Raw genomic sequence first — 20,563 nt, 5'->3', positions numbered from 1 at the left:
GTAATGGCGGACTGGGATCAAAACCAAAACAGTCCAGCGGTGAGACAAACGCCGCCGCCATTTTCAGCAGGGAGCTAGAGAGCAGAGTTTTCGGTGAGCGAGAAGACTCAAGTCCCAATTCGGTGAAGAGCGGCTTTCTGCCAAACCAGGAAGGCGGTGTGTCTACAAAACCCTCATACGGCCCAGCCAAGAACAACAAGGGGTAAGGGAGACTACGCGCAACCGATAAAGCACAGGGATAAGGGAGATAGCAAGTGGACCGGGAGGGCGGAGCCACCAGCACCCCAACAAGCACCGTAGGCACTTGAGAGTTGCACAATAAAGGGGAGTTCGCATGAGGACCGCATGCTTCGTAGGCGATCAAGAAGACTACCGCCAGCGCTGTGGCGACGCCGCGATAAAGCAGGGGTAAGGTGGGAGCTCAGCAAAAAGGACCGGAAGGGCAGTGCCAACAATACTCAGTCAACAAGCATCGCAAAAGAAGTGAGAAGACTACCGAAGACTACAGCGCTGCAGTGACACTGAGCAAAACTCCAACAGGAGCTCGGCAGGACAATGGGTAATGGCGGTTTAAAATCGAAACCAAAACAGACCAGCAGCGAGTTAGACATCGACGCCATTTTAACAGAGTTTCGGCGGAGTGAGCAGTTCCAAATTGTGTGAAGCGGCCTTTTAAAAAAATATAAAATAATCTACTGTGAGTACAAACGCAGAGGTACCTGTGGGTTGTATAAAAGGCGCTACGCTAGGACCGCAATGAGTGCAGCGGTAGAGAGCCAACAGCGAGAAGTACACGTAGAGGGATCACCAGAGCTGGGGGGCAGTGCGAACAGAGAGCTCAGGAAGCCCGGCGAGGAGTGAGGGAGGTGAGGGACTGCTATCAAGATCAAAAAACAAGGGAGTAGAGAGGCGAACCTGAGGGGCCTGCAGGAGGGAGGCCACACAAGAGCCTCACAACAACCACGCAGCCACCCGCCCAGCAGGCCCTCACGGTCCCACAGCTCCACCATACGAGATACGACCCCTGGCAGCTACGGGAAGAGATAAGGAAACCCACTAGAAGTGAGTGATCCAGAAAAGCCACTAGAGTGAAACAGTACCTGAGCACAACAAGAAGATAGATTGTGGGACAACAGTGGGCAACAGTGGAGCCCAAACACCTCCGGCAGACAGTCGAGGAAACAACGCGAACCCACAGCGGGCCAAGCACAGGCACAGGGGGAAGGAGAAGAGGGCGATTTGAACTTTACCAGGAAAAGAGAAGACTCACGAACATGGCGGGGAGCGAGGTAAGACTCCAGCAACAGTTTAAAAAGAACAAGGGCGAACCCGCACTCTCCGACTCACCACTCAAACAGAAGCCAGACATCAACGGCACCCTAGAGATGATCCTAAAAAAACTGGCAGATGTACATGACCTAGCCAAGACAACCAAGCAAACCACAGACGCAATACAGCTAGAGATAGCAGCAGTCAGGGCGGACATGCATACAGTTAATAATAGACTAACTGCAGCAGAACAAAGAATAAGCGATATGGAGGCTGCGGATCTGAACGTGAACAAGGAGCTGAAATCTCGAACAAAAATTACAGCGACACTCCAGAAACAAACGGCGGAATTGGAAGACCGCAACCGGCGGGGAAACATCAGAATCCTAGGTGTCCCAGAGGGGGCGGAAGACAAGGCAGGCTCATGAGTGGCCTTCCTCGAAGATATGGTCCCCAAAATTACAAACCTAAAATTCGACCATCAGTTTGAGCTTGACAGAGCTTACAGAGTCCCCACCTTCAGTTCCACAACAAGGAGCACGCTCGCCCAATAATCAGCAAGCCTCTGAGATCACAGCACACAGAAGCCATCTTCAATTTTGCACGGAAAAAACACCAGATTACATGGAATGGGCAGAAGATTATTTTCACGCAGGACTACTCTAAACTCACAGTGGATACTAGAAAGGGCTTCCTGTCCTTACGCGATAAAATGAGGAAGAAAAACATACAGTTCTCTTTTATTGGCCCAGCCAAATTCAGGATACACGACAGCGGACGCTCCCACCTCTTCGACGATCCGAAAGACCTAGCCAGATACCTGGACGGCCCAACACGCCAAGAAATGGAGACCTCTCAAGCAGGAACCAGTAAAAGGAGAGCCTCACCGGAGCTGGGGGGGCGAATGAAGCAAAACCTACACAAGAATCGTAACAAACACCTACTGTAACAACATGATCTACCTCACTAGCTACCTCAACAAACACTCTCTAACTACCTCAAAGGAACCTCAGGACACCGCAAGTACCTTAAAGTACTCATGTAGTCTGCCCGAAGGATACGCAGACCGGTACAAACGGGCACCTCTACCTCGACAACCAGCAACCGACAGCTGAGGGAGGTGCCCAGCTCCCAGCCCTAGAGGCAGCAAAAAGACAATCTTCATATCCTTTTTCCCTATAAAGACACAAGGGCAATGGATAGGGGCGGGGCACTAACAAAGAAATAGCACAGCTAAGAAACTGAAAATGTGGACCCTCTTGGGATCATAGGATCCTAGAGACACAGAACTACTAACCAACAACTCCCTGTGAGACGGGACGGCGACCCTGTTGTTGCACACCCAGCATACGATGTTTCTGTGATGGGGAGGGGAGGGAGGGGGGCGTGGGGAGGGTTACTAAGCTCTTTGCTTTCTTTTTTCTCTGTCTTCCTTTCCACTTTCACATCTTTATCCTCATTTTTCTTGACAAGAAGGTTCAACCGGGTACTCTTAACCGTTAGAAGAGAGAGACCTAACACTGTTGCTAACACAAGGCAAACACCCATCCCACATCATGTGGCCGTGCGGGAGGGGGAGGAGTTGGCACAAACGAGAGCTGGGGGCATAGATTAGGCTTACCAAATATGCCTCACCCTAGATAATGATACCCACCAACAATCTCAACCTGGCTTCTGACCTAAAGATAGTATCCCTCAATGTCAAAGGGCTCAACCACCCCATTAAACGCAAGACGATCCTAGACTACATAGCTAAAACTAAAGGAGATGTGGTCCTGTTACAAGAAGCCAAACTTTCCCTGGGGGATGCCAAGCTAGTGAAAGGTAACTGAATCTCACAGGTGGCTTGCTCACAAGCAGAAAGGAAGAAACGAGGGGTAATCACACGGGTATCTAAAAGATCCAACCTAACTCTAGAATCACAGTACCATGATGAAGCAGGTAGACTCTTGATAACTCACCTGAGAAGGGGGGAGGATCTTATCCACGTAGCTAACATATACGGCCCAAACACAGACAACCCTACCTTTTGGGAAGGGATTTCACACAAGCTTGATAGCCTGCCACAGAACGACCTCACGGTGGTGGCGGGGGACTTTAATATGCCTCTGGATCATATATTAGATAGGCAGCCATCCTGCCAATACCAACCCACAAATGCACACATTACAATCAAGAATATCTGCTCCAAATTCAACCTTAAAGACCCATGGCGTCTCGAGCACCCGGACACTAGGGACTTTACATTCTACTCCAACCCACACAACTCGTACAGCAGGATAGACTTCATACTAATCACAGAACCCCACACACATCTAATAGAACATTCTGACATAGCGCCTAGGTTAGTGTCAGACCACTGATGTATCAGCCTAAAACTTAGCGGCAGCCATAAGGAAGCCACACCCCGGAGGTGGTGGTTTAACAACGACGTCCTAGCTGCCCCCGACAACAACAAAAAAGATTGAGGAGGCCATATTGGAGTACCTCAGACACAATGACTCACCGGGAACTAGCACCACTACCCTATAGGACGCTCTGAAGGCTACCATCAGAGGCACAATAATCGATATTAAATCCAAAATAAACAAAATCACAAACTTACAGCGGACTCAGCTCTAGCAGGACATCAAATGCATAGAAACGGCCCATGCCAGGGCCACTCATGATTCCAAACTCCTAACGGACCGAACAAAAAAAAAAGTACGAATATAACAAGATCCTGAGTGAGACAGCCGGACTGTGGTTTAATAAATACAAGGCCATCAACCTCTGCGAAGCAAATAAAGCGGGGAAGCTAGTAGCCTCCTACCTGAAACATAAACGTAACCAATTTACTATTTCATCCATCACAGACTCAAACAACAAAACCCACATAAGACACAAAGATATCCTCAGGACCGTTCAAGAGTTATATCAGGAACTCTACAAAAACGACCAGACCTTGAATCTGAAGGCGCGCACAAAATACCTCAACAGACTTGGTCTTCCAAAGTTATCCGATGCAGAGGCACAATGATTAGGGCAAGAAATTAGCATCGCCGAGATTGAAATGGCTGTCAAATCAATGAAAGATAACAGAGCCCCGGGCCGGATGGGTAAACACCCACCTTTTACAAGTATTTCTTAGAAACAGCTGAAACCTACCATGAAGAGGGTGTTCAATTACTGGGCGGAAAATGGGATGGTATCACAATCCATGTTAGAAGCCAACATAATAGTCATCCCAAAGGAGGGCAAGAATCAGATGTCACCCAAGAACTACAGACCCATATCCCTCATTAATGTGGACTGCAAAATATATGCAAAGATCCTAGCAACCAGACTAAATTCCGTCCTACCCAACCTAATAAGCAACTCACAAGTGGGTTTCCTAAGAACCCGGATGTCTAACGACAACACCAGACTTCTCTGCCACATATTAGTGCACACAGCCAAAAAATGCGAGCCAGCTGTAGCTATTATCCTTGATGCCGAGACGGCCTTCGATAGGGTATCATGGACCTTCCTGGACCAATGCATGCAATCCTTCAACTTACGTGAAGGATGTATGCGGAAGGTGATGGCTCTGTATGGGGACCCAAGAGCCCGTATTGTCATTAATGGGTCACTCTCCGAACCACTTACGCTACAACGCGGCACTAGACAGGGCTGTCCACTGTCCCCCTCACTTTTCTGCTGGCTTTGGAACCCCTGATCTGCGACATCAAGGCGAACACGAAAATAAAAGGGGTCAATATTAATGGCGTTGGAATAAAACTGGCCGCATCCGCGGATGACATTCTTATTGTAACGGAGCAACCAAAGATCTCAATTGAGGCCCTGATATACTCCATAGAGGTATACTCAGGACACTCAGGATATAAGCTCAACAGGGATAAATCAGAATGCAAACCCCTGAACATCTACTGCACTAGGGACATACTAGGGGGAATCGGGCCTGGCAAATAAGGTTGATCAAATATCTAGATATACACTTTGGAAATGACCTCATGAGCACACTAGGCCACAATGAGAAACTATTGCTAGAAAAATTAAAGAAACTCTTGGAGGCCTGGTCCCCTAAATTTATAACTTAGTGGGGCAGAATCAAAACGATCAAAATGATGATCACCCCAATGATCAACTACCTGATCAGCATGCTCCCACTCACAGATGACTTCCACCGTAAGGTAGATATCCTGATCACTAAATTCCTATGGCGAGGGAAGAAGGGACGGATAAGCATCAAAAAATTAAGACTGGAGAAAAAACTGGGAGGAGTAAACTTTGCAGACTTTAGAACCTTCCAAACAGCATTTCTGGCAAAACAAGGGGCTTACTGGATTTCACCCCCTCGGGGATACACACCAGTATGGCTACAAGTCGAGAGAGCCATACTGAACAATTTAAACCCAATGGCGCTGTTAACAGCTAATAAGGAACTTCACACCACCAGCTCCATTTTTAAAAACATAAAAATTGCCCTACTAAGAATAGATAAGAAAATGGAGAACAGCATAAAGGGCTCTAAGTTGGAGTAGCTCTGGGCCAATAGCAATATCAGATATAAGGGGAAATGCCTAGCCCTCGACACATGGATAGAGAGGCATCTCCCACCCAGACCAACTGGAAGAAGGGGGTTATCCCACCACATTTGCCGAACTGAAATCTAGGCATAACCTAGCATAAATTGAGTTCTAGAACTTTCTGAAAATCAAAGCAGCCCTATCCAAAGCCAAACTATCGCCCACCAAACCGTCAATCTCAGAGTACATGGCAAATATCAATAAACTAGGTCACCAGGTATCGCATCTCTACAAACTTCTACGCCCAAACTCCACCAAAATTAACAAGACAATTAAATACTACATAGAACAAAGCAATAACACACTTAATGAACAAGAACTGGCTCGATTATGGTCCTCTGCCTCACGTAAAAAAATCTCCCCGGTACGGTCACAAACAAAATTCTGGTTACTCCATAAGGCTTTCTAGATTCCTGCACGTTTATTCTCACTAGGCCTCAGGGAAGATGACCTATGCTGGAACTGTAGAAAGGAAAAGGAGGACCTAGAACATCTTATCTACTATTGCCCAACACTCAAAACGTTCTGGGAGAAAATCTTTGGTTTCATAAAGCACTGGGCTGCACACTAACAGCTGAATTTTCCTCCCTCGCCACTGCATTCATGACCACAGAACTAAGATCAGATCATGACAAAGACCTACTGCTGACTGCGGCGGTAAAAATGGTCCTGGCCAATTGGAAAGACACAACTAAGACCTCATACAAAGGCTGTGTCAACTGGGTGACGCACCTCAGAGGCGCAGATAACATCGCACTACAGAACTCGCCCTGGAGGCCAGCAACCAGGGGGATGTGGAAGTCACTCAACACGTACCTAGACTCCTACGTACCCCCATGAAGACACTCCGGGTTCCCCGCCCCCTGTGGGCGGTGGGGGGGGGGGGGCAAGAGATTGAACGCTACTACCATGGCCTAAGGGGCGCCGGGGGGACTGACATGGCTACCAATCTCGCCACAAGCTAACCAGGGGGGTGGCGGCTCTGGCACGCAGCTATAAGCCCATTTGGTCACATTGCTACAGTACCTTTCTTGTATCCTTTCTTTCACCTCTTTCTTTCTGTTTCTTTCTTTCTATCATGCTGTGCCTAATTTTCCAGCAAAGTCAAGCCAAAAGGGATTAGCGAAACACATATCTCAAAGTACCTGTAAACACTGCTCTTCAAACTACGTTTGGCTAACCTTGTAACAGAAATGCTAATGTATCTGCTTATATAAAATTAATAAAATACTTTGAAATACTTTGAAAAGTAAAAAAAAAAAAAAATGGCAGAAACATTCACTTTAACAGCGTCAAGGGCGAGGCCCCGCTGTGCTAATGACAACACAAGCATCCCCTCCAACAGAGAGTCAGAAAGCGGTTCAACTTGCTGTGAGGAGCACCAAACCACAAACTTGTCCATGTATGGTTTTTGTTGAGGGACGCCTGCCTGTCAGAATAACATCACAGATCTCGGATGAAAGATTGAAAATACTCAGTTGTCGCCTCGCTATTTCCAAGCATTAAGCAGGAGTGAGCGCAGGTTCAGGTGCCAAACCTTGCCCTGCTACTGTGCCAGGAGATCCGAAAGGACAGCCTGATCCGAGGACAGATTACCAAGCCCTGGAGTTCTGGATACCACACTCTCCTTGCCCAGTCCATAGCCACTAGGACGACTTGGACCCGGTTGATTCTGATCTTCTTGAGAACTCTGGGCAATCGTGATATCTACGGAAAGGCATACAGGGGTTCCCAGTTCCATTCTAAATGGAATTAGTCTACGTGCAAGAGCCGCTTTGCAAACTCCAATGTGCACACATGTCCATTCTCAGCAGGGGCGAATGCATCAAACAAGGTTCTCCCAAATCCAGCTCCCAAAGGATGATGTGCAGCTGTGCCTTCCCTATAGAGCTCTGATCTCCACCTCTCCCAGAAGGCTGCACCATCCCAGAAGTGAGGCATCTGTCAACATAGTCAGCTCTGGGTGGGGAAGGGAGAGGGGTCTGCTGCTCACCCAATCACAGGTTTATCAACCATCACTGCAGGTCTTTTTCAATTTCCTCCGAAATCTGAAAGAGGTTGGGAAGATTCCCCTGGTGTTGTTCCCACTGGGACATAAATCCCACTGAAGACCCTGCATGTGACAACTAGGGTGATTCACTACCAAGATGCAGAAGACCATCAGACCCAGCAGTCTCTGAGTCAGTCTCACTGAGATCCAGGACTGAGGCAGAAACACCGGGATCATAGCCAGAGTGTCCTGGACGCTGTAAAAGGTAGGCGCAGAACTGCATTGTGTCCAGATTGACTTTGATGAAAGGGAGTGTATGAAAAGGAGACATGCGTGAGTTTGGCACACTGATCGTGAACCTCAAAGAATAGGGGAAGCTAATTGTAGTCTGGAGGTCAGTGAAAACTGCCTGTGGTGAGCCCGCCTTCATCAGCCAGTTGCTGAAGAAGTAGAAGACTGGAAACCTTGATCTCTGAAAATGTGCTGCAACCACCACGATCACCTTCATCAAAACCCGTGCGGCACTGGAGAGGCCAAAAGACAGCACAGCTAACTGGAAATGCTCCTGGCCCACCATGAACCGTATGTAATGCCTGTGGACCTGCAGGACGGGAATGAGGAAATAAGTGTCCTGACGACCCAATGCTAACATTCCGTCTCCGGGATCCAGGGCAGACAAGACCTGGGCCAGCAATTTGAATTTTACCTATCGTATGAAGGCGCTAGGAGGGCAAAGATCTAGGATAGGATGGAGGCCTCAGTCCTTTATCTGCACCAGAAAGTGGCAGTAATAGCAACCACAACCTACTTCTGATGTAGGTACCATCTCAATGGCTCCTTTGACCAGAAAATTCTACACCTCCTGACGTAGCAAGGAGTGGTGGTTCTCTGTCAGCCTGAGGACGGTGGTTTCCAGAAATGGATGAGCATAACCCTGTTTAACAATTTGAGGAACCATCTTGATTGAGGTTATTGTTTGCCACTAGGGCAGGTGGTGTCTGATTGTGCCACCAACTGGGTGACCCTGCTGTACTGAGGGCATGCTTAAGAGGCCTGGAGTCTGCTGCAGCTTGAGGGCTGGAGAGTACGCTGGCTTTGAGTCCCAAGTCCTCTGTGGGAAACACGCCCACAGCAGGGAAGCTTGATGGCCTTGGGGGTACGGTTGATGTGGAAGCAGCTTGGAGCCACTACCGTAGCCACAGAACGGACTAAAGGAGGTGTGTGGCTGGCACCGCGCCAAGGAGGTTCTCAAAGACCTGGCAGTAACCCAACTCTCCTTGAAGCGCTTGAGCGCTGTATCGGGCTTGTTGCCAAACAGGCACGGACATCAAAGGGCATGTTCATTCATGCAGACTAGACATCTCCTGAAAAGACAGTTGATCCCAACCAGGCATGGGGACGGAGTGCCACTATGGATGCGATGGCCCTGCCCAATGAATTAGTGGTGTTCAATCCACACCGGATGGTCAACTTTGCTGCATCTCAGCCATCAAGTATGACCTGCTTCAGTATGGCCCAGGCCTCCTCCAGGAGAACGGGCAGCACTTAAGAAACGGAGTCCCATGTGGGAATACTGGCCAAGAAGTATGCAGTGTTCACCAACAGCAAAGCTAGGTTGGTAGAAGAGGAAATTCTCTTTCCAAAGGTGACCAGCCTCTTGAATTACCTGTTGGTGGAGTGGTAGGGAACGCATTATGATTGACTTTGGAAGCCAAGATCGGCACCAAACTCTCATGGGCAGCGTGGTGAGTGAGGAAAGCTGGGTACCTAGGTGTGGGGAGGTGGTGACAGAGGTAGCTCTCTGGATCAAAAGGAACTAATGTCAGCGCTCTCGGGTGGCACCTATGTGGAATTGCGCACCAACCTTTTAACGCAGACTACGTTGATGCAGAGCCAGTGAAGCGACCTACTGGCGCGCAGAGGTATTACTCAAGATTTTCTAGATACAGTCTGACGCCTGGGAAATATTCTAACACGAGGAATCAGCGGTTAGAAGTCCCTAACAGAAAGCAACAATACGAAGAGTGATGGGGGAATAAGAGAAGGCAAGCAACAACACTAAGAGGGTCAGGATGTGGGAGGAGGCAAGCAACAACACGGAACAGGCAGGGGGCAATCAATAATATGTAACAGGACAGGAGGGGGCACACAACACCATTGAAAGGGACAGGGGTAGAAGTATAAGAGGGAGAGAGCCTACAAACACCTGCACGCTTATCGAATGCTTCAACGAAAATAAAAAAGATGCTTCGAAAGGGCGAGCAGTAGACAGACACAAGTACTTGGGCCATTCTCCAGGAGAGGGACAAACGCACAAAGAGGAAATTAAGCCAGCACACACCACCCAGAGAGAAACAAGGAAATGAGGGACGAAGCCAACCAATGGTAAGCAATGGACGAGCTCCAAGCCCACTGCAAGCAAGCAAAATGTCTATAATGAGACAGCTCATGCGTGGTCTCAGGCGAGACCTGAAAAACATAGTACTCTCTAAAAAGGTTGTAGCTACGCTATAATTTATGCAAAATGTTACTTGTGCAAGAAGTCTGTCTCCAGTCCAATCGTGCCGCCCCAAAAAAAAAAAAAAAATCATCAAAACAGCACAAAAAAGGGGATACTTTTTTTTTTCCAGTATATAGGTCAGTCTTGACTCCACAATGAGGCTTTAGTAACAGTTACATTTATCTGAATAGTACAACTATGTAACCAGTTTTGTCCCACAGCCTGAATTACTTAATCTTCCAATATAATCAGCCCCCCTCCCCATTTCTAGCCCCTACAGAAAATCTAATTTCAGACAAAGATTCTCGGAGGTTCCAAATAATGTCATAACCATAGCTTATCAGATTTCTAGGGAGGGAGGGTCATAAAAATAAAGGTACAACAATTTAAAAAGAGCACACAATCCTTCAATATAAATGTATGTTAACAGTACAATAGACAGAAAACAAACAAAAAAAGCTGGAAACAATTGCAGCAGGGAGTGTTGGTAATTTCAAAGAAGTTTCCTACCATTATCACTTCTGGCCAGTTCAGCAAGTTCAGGATCGCTGCAGTCCACCCTTTTGATGTCATCACATCCCAAAAAAGACCGCTCCATCATTGCTTCATCATCAAACAAAACTTCAAACAAAGCAGTTTGTCCGCTTTTATTAGCAAAGGTTTCCACAACCATCTTGCAAAAATCAGGCTGGTTCTGAATTAGATTTAGTAGCATGTGCCCTGTTAAATAATAACAGATTCAGGAAAATGCGTCACAATTGCCAATATTTCCATTTAATATGCATCAAAGCAACTTTTCCTGAAGCCAATCAAAACAAACAATTTATAAAGTAAGTTTACAAAGATATAAATTCCCCCAGATATAATCAGTATAAAAACTACCCAGTCGAACGGCAAACAGGGAAATGAAGAAAACAACTAATAGGGACAAACATGAAACAAGCATTTACAATGCAATGGTCTCGGCATTGTTAAAGTTTGAGCTATTGGCATTGCTCATGACATTATTTTTGTTTATGTTTTTGTTTTTAAAACATTTAAAGAAACGGCATTGCTATTTACAATGTCAATAGCTTAATCTCTCTCAAATGCGAGACCTATTTTTGTGCAGGTTTCCTACCTAAAAACGCTCCCCTTTTACTGCCCTTCATTCTTCGCTTTTAAGAGAGCTCCCTGAAAAGAAAGGAAGGGTTGCTTTGTCAGTCCCCCCTACCCACACCATCAGTCCTCAAACTCTATTAACCACGCGGCGACTAACGCCCCAGCTTTAGAATGAGCCTCAAAACCCACTGAGGGGGCAAACATATATTTACATTTCACGGAAATGAATGAGGCTATCGCCAAATATCCTTTGGGGTGCACAGGGAGAGGCCCCCCCCCCAGCACCTACCTTCATTATTTATTTGTTGTGTTAATGACGTGCTTCAATTAGTCACCCACGTACAAAGGGCCCTCCACTGTGCTGTCGATAAAATACTTTCTTGTAGCTGCTGACCCTGAGCTCAGGCCCCCTTTAAAGAAAGAATGACGTCACAAGAGGGTTTAAGACCCAAACAGACAGACCCGAAAATAGCACATTCATGGATCCTCGCTGTGATGTATTTCGGTTCAGCGCCTGGATACCACCGTGGAGATCAGTGCGTTTTACAAATACTGAGTGATTGAATGACTGGAAGTTCCTTTAAAGGTACGATCTAGTTAATAACGTTAGAAAAGACATCAGCACCCATCTGTGCATCAGACAAAGGGGATATTTACGGATCCTGGCTGCTAATGAGGCACAGCTAAGGAAGCCGGGCTGTAATTCCTTCTATTTATGGACTGTCCCTTTAAAAGTACGATCTAGTAGTCCGTAATGCCAGACGAGCTCGCAGTGCCCACCTGTACATCAGACAAGAGGATATTTGCGGATCTTCGTTGCTAGTGAAGCAGAACTCGAGCGGGGGAAAGGGATTTATTACATTTACTGGGTGGCCCATTAAAGGTCCAATCCAGCGAGTACATCACACTTCTACAGAGCAGCCCCCGCTCGGTAGCACCTTCAAAGGCTGGCCTTGGCGCTGTAGAGCGCGGCTGATGTAACCTCTGCTTCCCGTGGGTGTACACAGACCTGAGGGAGGCAGCGCCGCTGCAGCCTCCGTTCGACGGCTCCCGAGTGACGCATCTACGGGGCACGAGGCCCCAATGCAGCCAAGGAAGATGGCCGTCACAGCCATTGATCCTGTGGCAACCCAAAACAGCTCTAATGACGTCCATGGGCTCCTCAGAGTAATGACGTCCATTAGGCTCAGAGTTCTGGTCCCTGGTGCAGATGCACCCTTTGTACTATCTAGCTTTGTCCCTACTGGTTACCTCGTGTTTGTGGTTACCCGAGAGGGAAAACCAGCAGGAGGCAATTGTATTGTTTTATTTCAGCTGAGGCGCTATAACATCATCTGGGCCGAATTTAAGGAAACAAACAAACCATTCGAAGTATTGAAGCGCCATACGTAATCATGTACATGATCATTAATCTTTACCTTAGTGAAGAGAATTAAAATCTGATTCGTCAAAAGCGCCTAGAGGCACTAAATTATGCCCTGCACACTTTTGGAAAATGCACTACACTGTTCAAAACATAGAAAATGTATGGAGGTCGTCTGAGCTGACTACTTGAGGTTCAAGTCCTCGACTGCCCTCGAACACTGGACTCTCGGGTTATCTAAGATGTTGATTTTGGGTGGGTGTGTACGTGTTGAAAACGAGCCAAGAAAAGTGACTCACTGCCTCGTGTGAACCAAGTCTTGTGAAAAATCAGCACGAGCATCATGAAATGAAAATCACAAGTCCCGTGTCTGCTAAGGCCGACGTAACTTCCGCATTTGTTTCAAGAAAGCCAATTCCTCTGTAGCAAGTTACACGGATCCGCTTGACTTCTAAGCGCTCTATATAAGCCACTGAGGTACTTTAAGTCGGCAAGAACATCCCATATTGTTATTCCTACTTTTAGGAAGTTCAGTCGTGGAGGCTCATCTTTTTACGTGAATGGCAGAAGGCAAACATATTGTGTTCTATACTCACTTTACAGGACTCTCGGTTAGTCTCATTCATGAATTAGATTCTTTTGTTCCGGAAAGGAGTGGGGGAGAGGACGAGCACACCACTGCCTTTCTCCGAGGCGAAGCAGAAATGCCTCGGAGAAAGGCAGCGGCGCTTTCGGATTCGGGGGCGTGTTCTCCTCTTGCCATTGGCTGGAGGAGATAATTAGAAAAGATGCAAAAAACACGCCCCCGAATCCGAAAAGGACGGGGCCTGTTTGGAGTGACGGACCTCTTCTCCAATGGCTGGCCAGCATTCAAGAGGCCAGCCAATGGAGAAGAGGGGAGAAGAGGGGCGGGTTCAAGCCCCTCTTCTCCAAGTCATTATATCTCGCGAGCGAGACAGCGCAAGCGCAGCCTTCGCTAGCCGAGACCTAAAAACAAGTACAGCTGAATGAAAGGCTACAAATGACAACTGCAAACCGTGCAAAAAAACTGTTTGTGGGCTACAGCTTTGTTATTACCACAAACTTACTATAGGACACTCACTATGATTGTTGTTGTACATCAATAAGGAAATTGTCGAGCACAAACCCAGTTGAGTGGAATGGAGCAATGAACAAGGCTGCTGCCCACAGTTACAATTCAGTATAGTACACAATGAAGCACAATGTTTGAGAATGGTGATTCAGATGTGGAAATGTAGTGTTCTCTGAAGAGGTGGATCTACCACTCCTTTCCTAATTGGAGAACGTCTGAAGCAGTGATTGGCTGAATGTCAATAACACTTCCAAGGAAGAAAAAGTTACTTATCTGTGACTACAGTTCTTCTGTGTCGATATCGCTCAAATATTCACTTGCTTCAATTTTCCTCAGTCAGGCTGGGAACTTTAATTAGTCAAACAAAGTGAGACTACATGCAGCCAATCCACCGCCTTATGCGACCGGAATTTCAGCCAATAAAGTGGAGAGGCTTATGGCTTCAACCCTCCACAGAAACACCAACTGTCGTATGTTCCTAGCTTGTCTGAGAGACAATTGATTGCCTAATGAACATAAAGGAGAGTGGGTGAAAGAGAATCTATGAAAGACAGCAACGCTGAAAAATTGTAGTGACAGCAAAGTTTTTTTTCTCCAACATTTGATTCTTCTTAAATTGACATGCTTCAATTAGGGATTACCAAACTAGTAACTTACACAATACAGTAAGCAAAGGAGGAAATGACTCACCTTTGCAAAACAGGTTGCGCCTCAGCACCCGTCTAACTGCCAGTTCGGATTTCAATGGGATGTACAGGCAATAAATCGTGCCAAAGGTACAAGCCACGCCAATATTGGTGCCCTGACATAAGCGAACAAGCATTGGTAAAGCCAATAGGTATTGTCCCTGTAAGAGCTACTGGTTTCATTTATTTTAGCTGTGTAGTACAGTAGTTGTACAGCAGGTTTAAAGTCTTATTCTAAATTGCTATGAAGCAGCCATTTTTCTTTTATTATTTATCAATGCATGAGGGATGGTATGAGCTTTGAATTAAAATGTGGAAGGGAAGTAGCATGTAAAAAAAAATTACTGAAATTTTCCCCCTAACATTGCAAGTGACGATAGGTGGGATAGCATATTTTCTTATCTCAAAGGCACCGGAATGCCACAAAATGTGTGTATAACAGGCAACCAGTTCCTCAAATGTGGTAACGTGTGCTTGAGGTAAGAAAGAATGCTATTTTCTTTTTTTTTTTTTAAAGCACAGTAAAATTGTGTCCTTGAAGCTCACTTTTTGGAACAGTAAAGTTGAAAATAAAATGCAGGTTGTGGGTGAGGTGCAGGTGCAAATATTGTTTAAAGCTGCCTAACTTAAATGAAAGGCAGCATTTTTCAATGTGGAATAAAAGTACATTTAAAGCTGAAAGTAAATTTTGCCAGTTTGGTCACTTTTTGGACACACCCACAAGCTAAAATAATTGAAATATAACATTTTCCGTTGTACGTTGCACACATCCTGTGTTTTATGCAGTCACAACTATTGTTTAAAGCGGTCTAACTTCAGGTCCATTTCACTCACTACTGGTTTCACCCCAACAATACATGGCACACACTGCTGTGGAATATGAGGAAGCCCACTGACACCCCCCCCCCCCCCCAGCGCAATATTACCCTATGTGTGGTCGTCCAACAATTTTAAATCCCTTTGCCCGGTGTATAGCATAACTTGAGCATGGCAAGCACTCGGAAAAAGAGCAAACAAAATTCCATTATACACTCCATTACTTCCACTAACACACCACCCATCCTTATCAGCCACAAAGGAGACAGGGGCGCTAGCTAGTTTTCAAGAGGCCGGGGTAAAAACCATGGACGACACTTTCCCTGCGTGATCTTCTCTCACACTCAGGGGGTTCAGGGGAGGACGGCACTGCACTCAGTTACAGAGTTTTGTATACTATAGACTGAGGGCAGCAATGAAGTCACTATACCCATGCTTTCCCCAAGGAACCACCTTCATTGACCTCACTGCAGACCCTGCTTTCATGTGCTGATCGCAAAAAAATATTACTAAACTATACAGCTCCTCCCAGAATGAGGGGTGTAGGTCCATAGACAAGGTCAAGGAGCGGTGGGACGCGATTCTAGACGCCCCATTATCGCAGACAGACTGGGAATTTTGCTGTGTCCTACTGGACAGGCTTACACCTAACTGCAACCTCAAGATAATACATTTTAAGTTCTTGCAGCAAGCCTACTACTCCCATCTTCAGCTTCACAAATTTGGATTGCGCACCGAGGCCTCATGCGTGCGGTGTGGGGCAGCTGAGGCGGACTTCTTGCACTTGGCATGGGCATGTGGTCCGGTGTTCCGATACTGGGGGCGGGTTACGCAGACCCTATCCAAAATGGTAGGAATACACATAGATTGTAATCCCTGAACTTGTTTACTAGGCCTTACGCAAACTAATATCAGTATCATTGCTAATGGGCAAACGCAGAGTTGGGGAGGGAGGACAGCTCTACAACACTCTGACTGGTTGCAAGATCTAGCATATTGTAAGGCTAAATTGGAAACATACGCTGAAGAATTACCTCTGGCTTCCAGACCAAGAAACATTTGGCCCCATATGTAGCAAACATGCGGTCTACGGGCACGGACTAAAACATTGCACCGGATTACACTTGCTGTGTGTTGTGGGTGGGGTTAGGTGGTTGGGAGGAACAATGAGAAAGTGTATAATCTGTTTATGTGGCTGAACTGGGACGTTATGCCGGAGTCTTTGCTCTGTTTTTCTCTCTCTTTTGGTTTTATGTACAGGCAATACCTATGATATGTACAAAACCATAATTAAAAAAAAAAATTGAACATGCTGTCTAACAAAAGAATTGAAAGGCAACATTGTTCGAGGGAAATAAAACATAGGTTGTGGTTGAGGTGCAGTCACAAGTTCTATTTAAAGCTGTCTAACATAACAAATGAAAGGCAGCATTGCCAAGGCAGAATAAAGGTAAATTTAAAGCTGGATGTAAATGTTGCCCCTCTTTGTCACTTTTTGTAGTTCAGGACCAGACAGGAGCGGAAGGCAATGATCCACGAGGATGGGAGACCCAAATGCCCCCGCCTGCGTATATTTTGGTCACACCCATTCGATGAACAGGCTACAAGAGAATAACCACAAGAGGTGGCAGAGGTCTCGCTTCATGGAGCTAATCTATTTCAAGCGCTGGCACAGGACACCAACCAGGAAACCGTGCTGGGGGGGGGGTGCTTGGTGGCCAGGGATGGAGGCCCTACCATTGCATTGGTAAGGTCGCCTCAAAGACAGCTTCCATGACAGTGAATCTTGACCTGCCAATAAGTGAACTTCTGTGTGCTTGTGCTGGGGGTGGTGGGATGGTCACTTTGTGGACACCCAAAGTTCAGATTTGTCCGGAAGTAATAATTTATGGAGCGTGCAAGCTCCATATGAGGACTTGGGCTGTTATAGACGAACTTCGGAGCTTGCTTCATACACATCTTGGCCTGACCCCTCAAGGACTTCCGCAAGTACTGTTCAGCATTAACGTCATGTTTTAGTTAATACATGCTCCTTTGGGGAAATTGTGGCACAATGCGGGTTAACGTCCAAGCCAAGGGAGCGGGTGCTTTTGTTCCATTTTGCTTGTTATTTAACGCTGGAGGGGGCAGTGGGTTCCTTGTGCTGCGAACGCACATTAGCAAGCCCCAAAGGAGGGGCACCTTCTTTACAAAATGACTACCACATTCAATACATTGTTTTGGAATAAAAGGAGTATGACAACTCCTGTATGCCGTCATAGAATTTATGTGTACCTTAGGCATAGGCACATACATATAGCCTGCCTGCAGGAGACACAACTCACTGCCACAGGGTTAGCTAAAGTTTCCCAGCGTTGGAATGGGCGGTTGATTGGCACTAAGTATTCTGCATTTGCTACAGGAGTGAAGATCTAGACTGCCCAGGAATCACATTTGTACAGCATAGAACACTGGTGGACCCGGATGGCTGCTTTGTATTGTTGGAAGGTGCACTGAATGGGCACTCCCTGTCGCTAGTCTCATTATACACACCAAATATGCTCCAGGGTGAATTCCAGTGCACCTTGTCGTCAGCTTTATTCACAGATTCCCTGGCTCCTAGACGGCGGGAAGGGGATTTAAATTGTGTATAGTGCCCTGATCTGGACAGGTCGGTACCCTCCCTACCCGGGATGCAGGGCCCTCAGGCGAAAATCACATTAGGCAATGGGCAACCATGACACAAAATCACAATATATATAGCAATTAGGCCAGCCGGGGGATGCTGGATACTCCTATTACGCCCCTGGACACCAAATACATACTAGGCTTGACTATCTCTTCTGCAATGCAGAGTTCTGGCCATGAGTGGAGAGCTCAGAGCACTTGGGCTGGATAATGTCAGACCCTAGCCCCCCTTAAGGTGACCTTTCACTGGGGGGAGGCTAGGAAGCAGATGCTTACCTGGCGCTTGAAGACAGAAGCCCTCCTCGATGAGATGTATAGGGACACCATAAGTGCTTACCTACTAAATTACTTCGAGGAGAGCAAGGGTCCAAAGGCGATCAATGGGAGGCTCGTGCACGACTGCGGGACTTGAGGGGTCAATATAGGGAAGAGGTATGCCACTTAAACAATAAAGACTATAAGGCGACCCTGGCTTGACAACACGCAGATGGGGACACACCGGGCTGCACGTTGGCGTGGCTGAGCTCTGCGATTCCTAGGACTATGTTTGGGGTGATTCGCACTCCCACAGGTGACATAGTGAACTCCCAGGCAGACAAAGGAATGGTCTTTGCCCACTACTACAAGACATTGTATTGGCCTGACCCTTCTCCAGACTGCCTATGGAATTACATCCCCGGAACTGCCCTTCCCCGCCTTAAACATGTAGGAAAGTGGCTCTGTATATACTGTTCCCAAATAGGTACAGTGTGCACAGAGTCCACAGTCCCCAGAGGTTTGGCAGAGGCTAAAGTTAGATATAACCTTTCTCTCTAAAGTGGTAGCTTGGTCTAGCAGTAAGGCAGTATCAGAGGACAGTGTAAAGCATTTGTTGCACACACTCAGTCAGCAAATGGTCTCACACACTCAAGAACTGAACTCTAGGCCAATGGTTTTGGATAAAAAAAATATGGTTGTTTTATTTTAGAACCAACAAATAGATTTCAAAATATACTTTCTCTGAATGAGAGGCTTTATATAAATACTTTCAATATGCAGTAGGCTGTTGAGTGCAATAGACACAGTTGTTGCAATTGGCAACACAATTTCAAACACAATAATATATTGAGCTCAATGGGAATTTCTAATTAAAATTAAATGCAATTAGTTACTTTAAGGATTACTTTTCTAACCACAGGACTGGATCCTGGATTCAGTCTTGGGACAGTTTCTGTAAACAATTGAGTAAAAGCGTTTTGGTTACAGTTGTGATTTTTAAGCAATATTTTGGTATTTTAAAAGTTGACACTTGGAAACTTTTTCTCATAGAATCACCAATGTTATCCTATGGGAAGAATTTCACTTAGCAGGTAAGTGGGGTTATTGTTACTTTTTCTAACTCCGTGTTGGATCCTGGATCCAGCACTGGGGTACCACCTGTACACAGTTGTAAGAATGTGGTTTGGTTATACAGGCGATTTTTAACGAATATTTGTAAGTTTGGAAAATCGACACTTAGAAACTTTCAGCAAAAACCAGGCAATGTTATCCTATGGAAGGAAATTCAAGTTGCAGGTAGTAAAGTAGGTTCTCGTTACTTTTGTAATCCAGTGCTGGACTCCTAGGTTCAGCAATGGGACATCCATCTAAAACAGGTAAGTAATTACGTTTTCACAGTTGGTGCGATTTTGAAAGAATATTTGTAGTTTGCAAAAATCAACACTTCGAAGAAATTTTACAGATAAACAGTCAATGGTTCCCTATGGAAGAAAATTGGGTTAGCTGTAAGTACGGTTGTAATTACTTTTCAGGGCCGGTGCCGGGCACCAAGATCCAGCACTGGGATCTCTCCTGATAGCAGGTGAGTATTTTCGTTACTCTGTGGATTTTAGGTGAATATTTTAAAGTTTAGAAACTCCACACTTAGAAGAATTTCCAAGTGATACCAGTCAATGTTACCCTATGGAAGGAAAGAGTTATTGGCTTTTGGGTAAGTACTCGACTGGCAGAGTTAAGGTTCTGGGCATAGACTCAGGGGTCTCCCAGGGTCAGGTAAGTACAGTTGTTACACCCTCAGCGGCACAGGGGCAGTCGGTGCAGAGTGAGTTAGGCCCCATGTTATCCTATGGAAGGCAGGGGGCCCTTAGTTGGTGGCTGCTGGCTAGCAGGCCACGCGGCTGTGGGAGCTGGGCTCCTGGTCACTTGCTCAGGGCAAATGGGGAAGTAGATTGGAGTAGAGGTTGCACTGCCATGGGCACTCGGGCGGCTGGGTGCAGGGTGCTTTTGAGCAGTCGGGCGCTCAATGGATTGCAATGGAGAAGCTCAAGAACGAACAAAGGCTGCAAGCTCGGGGACAAAAATTCTTCAGGTGCGACCACCACTTCGAGAGGTAAGTTGGGTAGTTGGAGGATAGGTAGGTACCCAGGAGTTGGGCACAGGGGGCTGCAGGGCGCCGGGTGCAGGGGTGTCTTTTGGTGTCGGGAAATCTTACCCTCTGTTGATCGCAGTTGGGAGGGGTCCCTGGTTCTGAG

General features: G+C 46.5%; 1 protein-coding gene across 1 annotated transcript in view; it reads right to left on the bottom strand.

Moving 5' to 3' along the window:
* Positions 1-20,563, bottom strand: part of RGPD4 (RANBP2 like and GRIP domain containing 4) — a 795,990-nt gene that overhangs the window by 680,118 nt on the left and 95,309 nt on the right. Inside the window, exon 9 of the mRNA XM_085622637.1 lies at positions 10,838-11,047. Coding sequence (XP_085478763.1) covers positions 10,838-11,047 — 210 coding nt within the window. The remainder of the gene's footprint in view (positions 1-10,837; positions 11,048-20,563) is intronic.

This window comes from Triturus cristatus, chromosome 8 (genome assembly GCF_964204655.1).
Source record: "Triturus cristatus chromosome 8, aTriCri1.1, whole genome shotgun sequence".
In the NCBI taxonomy this organism is placed as follows: Eukaryota; Metazoa; Chordata; class Amphibia; order Caudata; family Salamandridae; genus Triturus; species Triturus cristatus.
This window is presented reverse-complemented; position numbering and strand designations above follow the sequence as displayed.